The 15,902-nt window shown below is 39.7% G+C and overlaps 1 protein-coding gene across 1 annotated transcript; it reads left to right on the top strand.

Annotated features, from left to right (window-relative positions):
* Window positions 1-4,494, top strand: LOC122130486 (zinc finger protein OZF-like). Its single transcript, XM_042705203.1, has 2 exons — window positions 1-28; window positions 3,077-4,494. Exons 1-2 carry the CDS (start codon window positions 1-3, stop codon window positions 4,492-4,494), a joined length of 1,446 nt encoding a protein of 481 aa, XP_042561137.1.
* Window positions 4,495-15,902: the final 11,408 nt, after the last annotated feature.

Genomic DNA, 15,902 nt, shown 5'->3' on the forward strand with positions numbered 1-15,902 from the left:
ATGAATCTTACAGCGACTTCCAAGCAAGGTAAACATTTAGGGAAAAGGCTTTTTCACCACAAGACTCCAACAAAAGAGAACAAGACAAGAAAGTAAAGTGTAAAACATTTAAATATTTATATGTTATAAAACATATGTTACCTTAGTCTGATGAAGGGGGTTTCAGGTAAGGTGTTACTGTAGAAGCACCAGTGGATAGTTTCAAAAACCATCATGAAATACATGCAGACTGAAGAAGAGGGTTTCTATAGCTGGGTAACTTCAGTAGAGTGAGAAATGTAGTTTGGATCTTTAGCCTTCTGCAGACTGAATAAGGGGGTTTCTGTAGCTGGGTAACTTCTGTAGTCACTGAGGAAGAACACATGGCTGAATGCAGGTGTTTATATGAGTCACTGATGATCAAGCTACAGATGGGTGTGTATGAAATGTAGGCTCCCATTCATATTCTCATGGTGTCTATATGGCTTCTTTAACTGAATGTGTATGTTATCTCTTATTGTTTGCTGATAAATCTCTATGTAGGTACGAGTCTGTTCCTGTGTTTTCAGTGAGAGTACTGCCAAAATGGCCTTTTTAATGATGTTTACTGTATTTATTTCTGTTCTATTATTAATGTAGGTTACTTAAGCATAGGAGTGCAGACATTCTAGCAGGGCAAGATACTCCACTGCCTCCAACATTCAAAGAAAACTAACAAATTAAAAGTGTTCATTGTTAACAGGGCTAAATATCTGGGATACTGGTGCCAGGATATGACCCTGCGTGTACTTTATCATAATCTATTATTTTAGGTCTGTTTAATTGTGATGGTACTGAATCACTGATGGTCAGGCTACTAAGGGGTCTGTATGAGACATAGGCACCCATTCATTGGGTCTATGGTGTCTATATGGCTTCTTTACCTGCAGGTTTATAATTTAATGTATGCTGGTGTATGGGTATGTGGATACAAGTATTTTCCTGTTTGTTTTTGGGACGTTCTACGAAAAAAAAGGAAAGTTCTGTGAATTGACTGTTGTGCTCTTAATGTAGGGTACCTAATCATAGGAGTGCAGACATTGCAGTTGAGCAAGATATTCCACTATCATTCAACGTCAGAGCAAAGCACAAATAAAAAGTCTTCTGAATTAACACACACAAAAACACACAAAGCTTTAAGAAAGATTGGAAGCCTTTATGCAGGTCTCATACTTTTTTAATCCTCTGTCCTCATATCAAGTTATAAACTATTATGAAACATACTTGCATTCACACACACAAACACATATGTCTTTTTAAATACACACACAAACATACAGTTTCAAAAGCTTTGAGGAAAATTGGAGGGTTTCTTCAGTTTACCAGCCCATCTCCCACCTACCCCATGACCTTTTAGTTCACACCTCCAGCCCACCCCCATATAGCCTTCCCTACCAAATCACCTTTTAGTTCACACATCCAGCAATGGCCCATCTACCCTCCTTTGTGTTGTCTGCAGGTTGAACCCTGACCACGCCCACCTGAGGACCATCACACGTGAACACTGCAAATTCCTTCCCATACTCCTTTGTCATTCTAATTTGCATTCCAAAAGCTCCAGCAGCTGATTGGTTAGACTTGAATCCAAGAAGCTGATGGATCAGACAGAGGATGCACTATATTAACACCACATAGGGGAGACTGAACTCACCATTGTAAGGTAGACACTGGGATGCTCTGGATGGATACTGAACTCACCTTCGTAAGATAGGAACTGGGATGCCCTGGATGGATACTGAACTCACCGTTGTAAGGTAGACACTGGGATGCTCTGGGTGGATACTGCATGTGTGTTTTTGTATATTGCAACAACAGTACAACTATATTGTAGTTCTTTGTTTAACAAATCATCCTTATATTGGAGGAATGTTGGACTGGATGTCCTTTTGCAAAACAGAGCTGAATTGACTGGCACTGGGATGCTCTGGAGGAGTAAGTGTGTAATTCTTTGGAAACATATTGTAGAAGTGTAAGTCTTCAACAGTTCAACTAAACTGTAGTTCTTTTGTGCATTTTCTTTGAGAAACAGAACTGAAGTCTGAAATGTCAGGACATACTGAAACATCACAACTGCTCATGTCAGTGAAGGAAGAGATCAAAGAAGAAGAATTTGATGATTTCCTGCAAAAGTATCTTTCTGCAATTCGGAAAGTGGAAGAAAAGCCTGGACTGGAAGCTGACTGTAAGACTGAAATATACACATCACCAACCTTGACCCACAAAGAAGAAAAGTATTCACCATTGGAATTTAGACAGGAAGAAACATCTGATTTGAGTGAATATGGTCAAGATGACTCTACTCCTGCACGTAAGTTGTACATTAATTTGATATAATAGAAAATCTGATCTTTAATATGAAATCATGTTAATATGAATCTGCAAGGGCACAAAAATTGTTTCTATCTGTCTCTAGCTTAGGGAACCATCTTCATATATGGCCACTGATAGCGTGTGTTATTATTGACGTAGTTAATATCTGTGAATATGAACTTGTGTCATTATGAAGATGCACAAGGGTTTCTACCTTTTCTACCTCTTATAATTTATAAGAGTTATCTTGAGGAAACTGTAACATCAGCTAGATAACGTATTTGTAATTGTATAATGTTTAATATAATAATGATAATAATAAATAAATAATATTTCATTCCATTGGAACTCTGCCATTCATATAGTTTAATGTAATTTAAAAGTTGATTTAAAAACAAAAGTGAATCTCCCCTGGCTTTATCTTGAGCTTTACTCAAATAAACGTGAGACTTAGAGAATAGAGGTACCATCGGAATACCTTAATGATGGGATATAATTTGCAGTCTGTTACATTTAAAATGCCTGTCATCATTCTGTATCCAGATCTGTAACTCATGTGCCTGTATCTCTGCACACATTTACAGTGCAGTCTCTAGGGGTTCACTTTTAGCCTAAGGGACTCCCAAGTGATAAAGTATTCTAGCAAATAGCCAGTCAATCAAAACCACATTGTTTCCAGTGTTGTAGTGGACAAACAACAAATAGAGGAGAGGGGATATTATTTAAAAAATATTTTCTAATGTTACAGGAGAATTTCAAAGGATCCATACTAGCAAAAGGAGTACAGAGGAACAAATAAAGAAAGTCATCAGACATCAGCAATCGAACGCAAGGAAGAAACAACATGAATGTCCCCAATGTTTCAAGAACTTTGCTGCACCTTCTGCTCTTGCAATTCATCAACAAACACACACAGGAGAAAAGCCCCATCATTGTTCTCAGTGTGGAAAGACTTTTAGTCGAATGTCTCATCTCAAGAACCACCAGAGGATCCATACTGGAGAAAAGTCATATCATTGTTCTCAGTGTGGAAAGACTTTTAGTGAAATGGGTAGTCTCAAGAGACACCAGAGGATCCACACTGGGGAAAAGCCATACCATTGTTCTCAGTGTGGAAAGACCTTTACTCAAATGGGTGAACTGAAGAGACACCAGATGATCCACACTGGAGAAAAGCCATATCAGTGTACTACATGTGGAAAGGGTTTCAGGAGTAGCAAAGAACTTAGAATCCACCAGATGACACATACTGGAGAAAAGCCACATCAGTGTTCTCAGTGTGGAAAGACTTTTAGTCAAATGGGTCATCTCAAGACACACCAGAGGATCCATACTGGAGAAAAGTCATATCATTGTTCTCAGTGTGGAAAGACTTTTAGTGAAATGGGTAGTCTTAAGAAACACCAGAGAATCCACACTGGGGAAAAGCCATACCATTGTTCTCAGTGTGGAAAGACCTTTACTCAAATGGGTGAACTGAAGAGACACCAGATGATCCACACTGGAGAAAAGCCATACCATTGTTCTCAGTGTGGAAAGACCTATAGGCAAATGGTCGAACTGGAGAGACACCAGATGTTCCACACTGGAGAAAAGCCATATCAGTGTACTACATGTGGGAAGGGTTTCAAAAGTAGCAGTGAACTTAGGATCCACCAGATGACACATACTGGAGAAAAGCCACATCAGTGTTCTCAGTGTGGAAAGTATTTTAGTAGAATGTCTCATCTCAAGACACACCAGATAATTCACACTGGGGAAAAGCCATACCATTGTTCTCAGTGTAGAAAGTCTTTTAGTAGAATGTCTCATCTCAAGACACACCTGATGATCCACACTGGGGAAAAGCCATATCAGTGTACTACATGTGAGAAGGGTTTCAGGAGTAGCAAAGAACTTAGAATCCACCAGATGACACATATACCCCTTTTCCACCAAAGCCAGGCCGGTGCTGGTTCCGAGCTGGTTCCAACTCTGGAACCAGTTCTTCCGTTTTCCACACAAAAAAAGCTGGCTCCGGTTCGAAGTCAGCACCAGCTTTTAGGTGGGCCAGAAACAAGAACCGGTGACGTCGGGTTCGTCCCGAGGTTTTGGGCGGAGCTACCACACCAGAAACAGAAATTTTCGCCGCCATTTTTTTCCACCGTCAACCAAGAGGATGAGTGAAAACGGTGAAAACATAAATGAAAAATCCATCCAGCAGTGGATCACCGATGAAATAAAAACATTGATAGCGATTTTGTCATCAACAGAAATGCAAGACAAACTTGAGGAGGCAGTAAGGAAAGCTAAAATATATGAGGAAAAAGGGGGAGAGTTGGAGATGGCGGGGTTCAAAAGGACAACAGACCAAGTAACAAACTAATTAAAAAAAATAAAGAAAGCTTTCATCCATCAAAATGTGTTGTCTGCATCGTATACAGTAACTCTTTCAATCTATCTTGTTTTGGTTGTGTGATGTCACACCTAAGATTAGCTGTTGACTAAGCAAATTCGTGTAGCAGCTAGCTAACTAGCATTAGCTGCTAGCTGTCGTGAGGTACTGTTACAGTTGTTGTGGCAACTGGTAAGTAGGTAGTAGCTAGTCTACTTGTGTAAAGATATATGTATTGTTTATGTAATCACTTATATATGTATTGTTTATGTAATCACTTTTATATATCCAACCCAAATGCGTTGGCAATACTAGTCTACAACGTTATGGTCATGCCAATAAAGCTTCTTTTGAATTGAATTGAATAGTCAACTCCCAGCATGAACTGCATTGTCACTCGTTTGATCTACGTGGAGAAATATAGAAAACCCGTTGCCAAGTAAACAGAACATTAACTTAAGCTCGTTTGGTACTACATGGTATTAAAAATGAAACATAATAGAAGTTTTATCGAAATTTGTTTGCCTTCTCCCAGGAATAAAACCACTCGTGAATAACTAGTAACCTGTCACAACATTCCAAAATGTTCAGCCAGGACAACGGAGGCGTATGACGTGATTCAAAGACGTAGCAAGCCCTTCTCTGGCTCTCGGTCGGTGGAAAATCGAGCTGGTTCTTAGATAAGAACCAGCACCGAACCGCTTAAGCACCAGCCCGGAACCAGCACCGGCCCGGCTTTGGTGGAAAAGGGGTAATACTGGAGAAAAGCCACATCACTGTTTTCAGTGTGGAAAGACCTTTTGTCAAACAGGTGATCTCAAGAAACACCAGCAGATCCACACTGGGGAAAAGCCATATCATTGTTCTCAGTGTGGAAGTGCTTTAATATCAAAGGCAATCTCAAGACACTTCAGAAAGTACATACTAGAGGAGCTCGCATCAAACCACCCATCAGATCACGGATGAAGGGGGAAAGCCTTATCAGTGTCTTCAGTGTGGAAAGGCCTTAAATAGAATATCTAGTCTCAAGGTAAATCAGAAAATACATCCTAAAGGCCTCATCCATGCAGCACAGAAAAAAGCGCAATGTTCATCAGAGGACGCAAGCAGGAGAACAGGCTTATCGGACAAAAACCTTACAAAAATACTTGATCTATGCAAAGACTGAAAAAACACATCAGTGTTCTTAGTGTGGAAAGGCCTTTCGCCGAATGTGTCATCTCAAGAAGTACCAGAGGATCCATTCATATGATGTGCTGCCATATTATTTATAGATGTATCCATGAATCACTGATGATTAAGCTACTGATGGGGACGTATGAAATGCTGCCCTGCTAACACATGATGGAGTATCACTTACTGTTATATTTTGGATTTTATGAGTTTTAAACTAAATGTGAAGTACATGATGAAGTATTATTTCTTCATATTTGAAACGTGTGATGTGGTAGAGATTGAAATAAAAATTGAGTACAAAAATGATTTCAGTGTTTTTTCAAGTATGTACAGTATATGTGGGGTGGGGGGATTTGTGTTTGGGTGTGTACAACATGTAATTGACAAGCAGCAGTTAGCGCTTGTACAAAAAAAAGTAGTGTTTGTGCGAGCACCCGAGATTGATGGCCTAAACAGCACCTCATATGGAGATTATCTACCGCTCAAAGATACTGTATGTTGAGTGTCAGAGACAGGGATAAAAAAAAGAGAGAGGACATGGGGAGGGCGGGAGGGAAAACAGTATTGTCATTGAAAAGGGTAGACACAAAAAAACATGACTACCTCGAGAAAACAGGCTCTGCACTCACTGTATTAATGGGGTGGATGATGAGTGTCTTTTCCTGACAGAATGTAATAACTACAACAACAGAGGACATTTGCGCTGGGTTTAGAAAAATATAAAGAGAAGAAAGATGATTATTCCTTGATCATTTTTGTTCACATGAATAGGGTTTACTCCTGTTGTAATCTTAATGTAAGAATTAAAGATAAATCAAAGCAAACATCTTGAAAGACCACTTGAGAGCAATGACAGTATTGTAAACAGAAATGTCAAACAGTTACTGCAGCTGTGTAAAAGCCTGGGTCAGTTCATTCCTTATTGTGGAAGGACAGGTGACTCTCTGGGTAGAATCACCTACTGCTCCCCTCTCAGCAGTAGTGCAGTAGCTCATGCAGTCACAGATCCAAGTCTTATCATGTCTAAAAAAGAACAACAATCCTGAAACATCATCTGAAACAATAAACAAACACCTCTCCTCATTCTCTCCAAACTCTCATATTTCTGTGGAAAAATCTCTCTCAATATGAGGGTGAACCTCATAGCAAGTATTCAAATTGAAAATATGATATTGTTTTTAAAAACCTCTACAGGGAAAATAAATTAGATCCTGCTCAAGAACCATTGACTGATGAATTACACAAACTAGAATAACCTGGACTCTCCTGTATCTCCAATTTAACTAAATGAAAAAATTCAACAAATCAAAAACAAAGAAAAAGCATGTGGCTGATGGAAAACCTCTCTCTCTCTTTCTCTCCTCTCTCTCTCTCTCTCTCCTTCTCTCTCTATCTCTCTCTCTCTTTCTCTCTCTCTCTCTCCTTCTCTCTCTCTTTCTTTCACAGGTGTAGAAACTATCTCTCTCTGAAACCTCCGTTTAAGAAAACTGATGTAATTATGTAAATTCGGTCTTTATTAAAATAAATCATGACACAGCGTCTCATCATCTCATTAATATAGCAGCATGAATGTTGGCATATTCGCTAATTAGGCTGAAAGCTATAACAGTTGACAGTGTTGATGTTTGTGATATGTTCTGTGATGTAGGTTGGATTAATAACCTGATGCGGACTGAAGAAGAGGGTTTCTTTAGCTGGGTAACGTCAGTAGTCACTGGGCAGGAACACATGGCTGAATACAGATGTATCCATGAACCACTGATAATCAAGCTACTTATGGGGACGTATGAAATGTAGACACCCATTCATGCATGTGATGTCTGTGTTACTCTGCTACCTGCATGGCTATATTGTAATGTCTGCTGGTAAGTCTGTGTCTGTGATTTTAGTGGGATTACTGCAAAAATAAAGCTTTAAATTAGGTGAATTGCTGGATCCATCATGAAATATATGTAAACTGAAGAAGAGGGTTTCTATAGCTGGGTAACTTCAATAGAGTTCCCAAACCCACCTGTCTTCTAATTCCACATCAGTTTTCAGTTCACACCCCCACCCCCCTACTACACTCCTTCTCTCTGCACTTTCTGCAGGCTGAGCTATGACCAAGCCCACCTGAGGACCATCAGACGTGTAAACAGTGCTCATACATATGGAATTCCTAACCATAATCCTTTGGCTTGCAAGTTTAGATTCCAGAAAGCTCCTGCAGCTGGTTTGGTTAGGTTTGATTTCAAGAAGCTAATGGGTTAGATAGAAGGTGCATTATATTAACAGCACAGAGTGGAGTCAGATTACTGAACTCACATTTGTAAGTGATGATAAGGTTACTGATGGGTGTGAATGAAATGTAGGCTCCCCAATCATTATTTGGTGGCTACATGGCCTATTTACCTCCATATTTATATTATGTATTGCTGGTGAACCTATATGTAGATAAAAGTCTGTTCCTGTTTGTTTAGTAAGATCACCACCACAAATAAAGCTTTTTTTTATCATTCTGTGTTCTGTGTTTATTCCTGTTGAATTCTTAAAGTAAGTAACACGATGAAAAGGCCCCTAAATTCTACTTCAGCTGAGCATTCCATTCCACCCACAGTCAAAACATAAACAAATAAAAAGGATTTCTGTACAAAGGCCGACGCCATTAAAACTCAATGATGCAATGATGCTCAGAGGACACACACAAGAGAACAGGCTTATCGGAGAAAAAGTTTACAAAAATACTTGATATATGCAATGACTGAAATATACGCCGACCAATTATCAGCAACCTTGACCTGCAAAGAAGAAAAGTAATTTCTTGATGGAAATTAAAGAAGAAGAAATCCATCACCTTTTTACTTTTAACATTTAAAGGCATGAATTTTAGTTTGTTGACTTCAACTTGTGCTTTAGTCGAACTAAAGGACAGATTTTTGAGAGATACTATGGAATGTCTTTACCATGGGCTACTATGAGCTGTTTGTTACACATTCATTTTAAGCGATGTAAGAAATGAAGGAAGTTTCTTTGTTTCTGATGCAGCGATCTTTATTCCAGTAAAGTGCAGTAATGGAGCACGTAAACATACTCCGGATTCAGCAGTGTAGGTCTGAACCACAAGCATCTCCAATTCTAGCCATATATACTGTTCTAAGACACCTCCTAGGCTTCTAATGTAAATGAGCTAGGCTTGTAATGCAAACAGGTCTGGCAATCTCTGACTGAGATGGTTCTCAATGGCCTCCCCCATTCCCATACTATGATTAATTGCAGTCACTCACACCTCAGTTTGCTTCCTGACCCCAGGTGTCTGTGCAAATCCAGTGTGGGGACCTTTCCTTTGTGACCATGGTAAGATTACCATTTGGGATATTCTGCTGGCCAACTTTTGGTGGTCACAGCAGCTGCTTGATCATGAATCTTACAGCGACTTCCAAGCAAGGTAAACATTTAGGGAAATGGCTTTTTCACCAAAAGACTCCAACAAAAGAGAACAAGACAAGAAAGTAAAGTGTAAAACATTTAAATATTTATATGTTATAAAACATATGTTACCTTAGTCTGATGAAGGGGGTTTCAGGTAAGGTGTTACTGTAGAAGCACCAGTGGATAGTTTCAAGAACCATCATGAAATACATGCAGACTGAAGAAGAGGGTTTTCTATAGCTGGGTAACTTCAGTAGAGTGAGAAATGTAGTTTGGATCTTTAGCCTTGTGCAGACTGAATAAGGGGGTTTCTGTAGCTGGGTAACTTCAGTAATCTCTGAGGAAGAACACATGGATGAATGCAGGTGTTTACATGAGTCACTGATGATCAAGCTACAGATGGGTGTGTATGAAATGTAGACTCCCATTCATATTCTCATGGTGTCTATATGGCTTCTTTAACTGAATGTGTATGTTATCTCTTATTGTTTGCTGATAAATCTCTTTGTATGTGTCTGTTCCTGTGTTTTCAGTGAGAGTACTGCTAAAATGCCCTTTTTAATGATGTTACTGTATTTATTTCTGTTCTATTATTAATGTAAGTTACTTAGGCATAGGAGTGCAGACATTCTAGCAGGGCAAGATACTCCACTGCCTCCCACAATCAAAGAAAACTAACAAATTAAAAGTGTCCAGTGTTAACAGGGCTAAATATCTGGGATAATGGTGCCAGGATATGACCCTGTGTGTACTTTATCATAATCTATTATTTTAGGTCTGTTTAATTGTCATGTTTTCTTCACCGGTACTGAATCACTGATGATCAGGCTACTGAGGGGTCTGTATGAGACATACAGTACCAGTCAAAAGTTTGGACCATGCAATGGTTTTTCTTTATTTAAATTTTTTTTCTACATGGCAGATTAATATTGAAGACATGACAAACTATGAAGGAACACATATGGAGTTATGTGGTAAACAAAAAAAGTGTTAAATAAACTAGAATATGGTTTATATTTTAGATTATTCAAAGTAGCCACCTTTTGCTGTGATGACAATTTTGGACATTTGGCATTCTTTCAAGCAGCTTCACGAGGTAGTCAACTGGAATGGTTTTCAATTAACAGGTTGCCTTGTCAACAGTTCATTTGTGGAATTTTTGCCTTCTTAATGTGTTTGAGACCATCAGTTGTGTTGTGCAGAGGCAGGGTTGGTGCACAGTTCTATACAGTGAATAGGCCTATTCGACTACAGTTCTAATCCATATTATGGCAAGAACCACTCAACTAAGTAAAGAGAAACAACAGTCCATCATTACTTTAAGACAGGGAAGGTCAGTCAAGCCGGAAGATTTCAAGAACTTTGAATGTATCTAGTGGCAAGTAGCAAAAACCCTCAAACGCTATGATGAAAACTGGCTCTCATGAGGACCGCCCCTGGACAGGAAGACCAAGAGTTACCTCTGCTGCAGAAGATACGTTCATTAGAGTTACCAGCCTCAGAAACCGCCAATTAACTGCACCTCAGATTAGAGCCCACATAAATGCTTTGCAGAGTTCAAGTAGCAGACACATCTCAACATCAATTGTTCAGAGGAGGACTGCGTGAATCAGGCCTTCATGGTGGAATTGCTGCAAAGAAACCACTACTGAGGTTGAACAACAAGAAGAAGAGACTTGCTTGGGCCAAGAAACACTAGGAATGGACATTAAACCAGTGGAAATCAGATGACCTGGCCTCCACAATCACCCAACCTAAACCCAGTTGAGATGGTCTGGGAGTTGGACCACAGAGTGAAGGCAAAGCAGCCACAAGTGCTCAGCACCTCTGGGAACTCCTTCAAGACTGTTTGGAAAACCATTCCAGGTGACTACCTCATGAAAGCTGATTGAAAGAATGCCAAGAGTGTGAAAAGCTGTCATCAAAGCAAAAGGTGGCTACTTCTAAAAAGATCTAAGAATCTAAAATCTAAAATATATTCTGGTTGTTGAGTATTTTTTAGTTTACCACATAATTCCATATGTGTTCCTTCATAGTGTGGATGTCTTCAATATTAATCTACAATGTAGAACAAATTAAAAATAAAGAAAAACCATTGAATGAGAAGGTGTGTCCAAACTTTTGACTGGTACTGTAGGCACCCATTAATTGAGTATATGGTGTCTATATGTCTTCTTTACCTGCAGGTTTATAATGTTATGTATGCTGGTGTATGGGTATGTGGATACAAGTATTTTCCTGTTTGTTTTTGGGAAGTTCTACGAAAAAAAAGGAAAGTTCTGACTCTGTTCTGTTCTGTTCTGAGAATTGACTGTTGTGTTCTTAACATTGCAGTTGAGAAAAATATTCCACTTATCATTCACAGTCAGAGCAAAGCACAAATAAAAAGTCTCTGAATTAACACACACAAAAACACACAAAGCTTTAAGAAAGATTGGAAGCTTATATGCAGGTCTCATACTTTTGTAATCCTCTTGTCCTCATATCAAGTTATAAACTATTATGAAACATACTTGCATTCACACACATAAACACATATGTCTTTATAAATACACACACAAACATACAGTTTCAAAAGCTTTGAGGAAAAATGGAGGGTTTCTTCAGTTTACCAGCCCATCTCCCACCTACCCCATGACCTTTTTAGTTCACACCTCCAGCCCACCCCCATATAGCCTTCCCTACCAAATCACCTTTTAGTTCACACATCCAGCAATGGCCCATCTACCCTCCTTTTGTGTTGTCTGCAGGTTGAACCCTGACCACGCCCACCTGAGGACCATCACACGTGAACACTGCACATGGAATTCCTTCCCATACTCCTTTGCCATTCTAATTTGCATTCCAAAAGCTCCAGCAGCTGATTGGTTAGGCTTGAATCCAAGAAGCTTGATGGATCAGACAGAGGATGCACTATATTAACACCACATAGGGGAGACTGAACTCACCATTGTAAGGTAGACACTGGGATGCTCTGGATGGATACTGAACTCACCGTTGTAAGGTAGACACTGGGATGCTCTGAGTGGATACTGCATGTGTGTTTTTGTATATTGCAACAACAGTACAACTATATTGTAGTTCTTTGTTTAACAAATCATCCTTATATTGGAGGAATGTTGGACTGGATTTCCTTTTGCAAAACAGAGCTGAATTGACTGGCACTGGGATGCTCTGAAGGAGTAAGTGTGCAATTCTTTGGAAGCGTATTGTAGAAGTGTGAGTCTCCAACAGTTCAACTAAACTGTAGTTCTTTTGTGCATTTTCTTTGAGAAACAGAACTGAAGTCTAAAATGTCAGGATCTACAGAACCACCACAACTGCTCATGTCAGTGAAGGAGGAGATCAAAGAAGAAGAATTTGATGATAGAACTAGTTCACACCTCCAACCCACCCCCAACTACCCTGCCCTTCCCAAACACCTTTCAGTTCACACATCCAGGAATTACCCATCTACACTCCTTTGTGTTGTCAGGTTAAACCCTGACCAAGCCTCTCCTCTGTCATTCTAATTTACATTCCAAAAGCTCCTGATTGGTTAGGCTTGAATCCAGGAAGCTAATAGGTCAGACAGAAGAAGCACTATATTAACACAACCTAGGGGAGTCTGAACCCACCATCGTATGGTACACACTGGGATGCTCTGGGTGGATACTGAACTCACCAAGGTAAGTTAGACACTGGGATGCTTTGTATGGATACTGATCTCACCTTTGTAAGATAGGAACTGGGATGCTCTGGGTGGATACTGAACTCACCGTTGTAAGGTAGACACTGGGATGTTCTGGATGCATACTGCATGTGTGTAATTCAACAACAATACAACTATACTGTAGTTCTTAATGTAACTATATTATCCTTGAATTGAAGGAATATCAGAGTGGATTTCTTTTGCAAAACAGAACTGAACTGATTGTTACTGGGATGCTCTGTTTGTAATTCTACAGAAGCGTACTTTAGGAGTGTAAATCTCCAACAGTACAACTACACTGTAGTTCTTTGTTTGCACATTTCACTATATTAGTCTTACATTGAAAGGTTTGACTTTATTATCTTTGAGAAAGAACTGAAGTCTGTAATGTCAGGATCTACTGAAACACCACAACTGCTCATGTCAGTGAAGGAGGAGTTCAAAGAAGAAGAATTTGATGATTTCCTGCAAGAGTATCTGTCTGCAATTCCGAAAGTGGAAGAAAAGTCTGGACTGGAACCTGACTGTAAGACTGAAATATACACATCACCAGCCTTGACCCACAAAGAAGAAGAGTATTCACTATTGGAAATTAAACAGGAGGAAACATCTGATTTGAGAGAATATGGTCACCATGACTCTACTCCTACAGGTAAGTTGCACATTAGTTTGTATCATGAAAAACTTGAACAATATGACAGTTAAAATGAATAGTCAATATGACATCATGTTAATATGAAGCTGCAAGGGAACTTATAGGCAGTGGCGGTGCGTCAATACAGGGCGCAAGGGCGCCGACCCTCCTAAAATTTTGAGATGGAAAAAAAAAAAAAATAATAATTTACCAAACAATTAAAATAAGAAATGTACTGTGTTAACGCGTTAAATGTGTGTGGGAGACCGTAAGCCCCTGTCAACAACCACTTAAATGTGACCAAATATAATATATTGCCATTCGTTATCACTGAGATAAGCCACTCCTCCCTGGAGGGGCGCCGGCCAAATGGAAGTCAATGGGAGCTCTCATACTTTTCTGAAACATTTGAGCAAGGACAGCTTCTCATTGGCGGATGAAAGTTCGATCCTGGGGCGCAAAATTTTGCGCCCTAACCAATGACATCGTTTCTTATTTCAACGCGACTGGACTATTCATCGAATCAGAGACCTTTATCATTCCCTCACATCCCATATACATCTCACGTATCTACGTGAGCAACATAGCTAGCAGAGACTTTGATTCTGTGAGTATGGCGACTGAAAACTCTGTGGTATCTCTTCGTGAAACACCTTTCAATCGACGATCAGATGTCGATAAGAAGAGCCTGAAAGACATGGGACTCGAACGTCCGGATTTAAAAATGCAGCAGCAGAGCATCGACCGCGGGAGGACGTACACCCGTAGCTTCTCCTCAAGCCTGTATGCTTACCGGAGCTGGTTAGCTGGTTAGCTGGTTGCGTTGATGCGCTTTTTTTGTTTCCCCTGCCTGTTGTTCTAAAGTCCTGGGACTGAAACAATCTGGACTGCAACAGGGATGAGGGATCTAAAGCATTTCAACGATAAATGTAAGAAGCACGAATCTTGCCGCAGCCATCTAACTAACAGCCTGAAGCTAAGCCTCTTTGGAAGACTGAGTATAGCAGAGCAGCTCGACTAAGGGTACCGAATTGGCATTCGAAAACACAATGAAGAAGTAAGGAAAAACAGACACATTCTCTCAAGAATAATAGACTGTGTGAAGTTCTGTGGTGCATTTGAGTTGGCCCTGCGTGGTCATGATGAGAGCGAGAACTCGGATAACCCAGGGATATTCCGTGGCTTGATGGACGTCGTTGCCTCACTTGACAGTGCACTGAAAGAGCATCTCGAGAGCGCGACTGTGTTTAAGGGAACATTCAAAACAGTCCAGAATGAACTTCTTGACTGTATGCTGGCTGTTGTGAGGGAAAAGTTAGTGAGATTTGCCAACTTGAAATAGAGGCGGGCTAAATTTCTTTACAAGTAGTGGGGCCTACTTAGGGGTGGGCGATATGACCAAAATCTTCTATCACGGTATTTGTAATTTTATATCACGGTTACGGTATATATCACGGTTTATTATACGTAGGGTGACCAGATTTGGGTTTTTGAAAAAGAGGACACTTCAGCGGTGGCGAAATGTGTCCACAGACATTTATTTATTGACCCTTAAGAACACTAAGGTGCAGAAACAATACTGCCTCAATAGGCTATTGGCCTAAGCAATAGTGGCCAGTATCCATTGAATCTTTAAATAGTAAAATAAAAGGAAAGTGTATGTAAAAAAAAAAAGGAAAAATCTTTCTGTGGCATTTAGTCCAGTGCTTATGTTTCAGTGGTTCTTTAATGTACTTTCAGAAGATAACTCAAGTGTTAAAACTTTCTTTCCAATGTGTGTCCATATGTTAACGCAATAATGATGAGATATTTTCTTTATATGGCCACATTATATTAAAATAAAAAAATGAAGAAGTTGCCCATTACACATAGACATATATACATAGACGATCCATTGACCGCCTCAGCCCGTTGCTGCGACGTGCTAACGTGATGACGAGGTGATGACTGGTCTGTAAACGGACGCAAGTAAATGATGGAGCTGCAGTTTTTCTGGATAAAAAGCACTATAGATAGCGTTTATATTTCTCAACCGATTTCACTGGGTCGTTTTTATATTCAAGGGTTTATGATCTACGTGGAGTACCAAAAAAAGTTTTTTCTCCATATTACTTAGAATCTCGTTGGTTTGGCCGTAATCGCCGTTTGACATACATTATACATGTATATGATAATCGCTGCTAGACGCTCACTGTTCTTGTGCTCTCACAGCTCATTCACTTTGAAATACTGAAAAATAAATGCCTACACTAGACACTTTTCAGTCCATATTTTTCAGGATATTGAATCTT

The sequence above is a fragment of the Clupea harengus genome, unplaced genomic scaffold (genome assembly GCF_900700415.2).
Source record: "Clupea harengus unplaced genomic scaffold, Ch_v2.0.2, whole genome shotgun sequence".
NCBI classification, from domain to species: Eukaryota; Metazoa; Chordata; class Actinopteri; order Clupeiformes; family Clupeidae; genus Clupea; species Clupea harengus.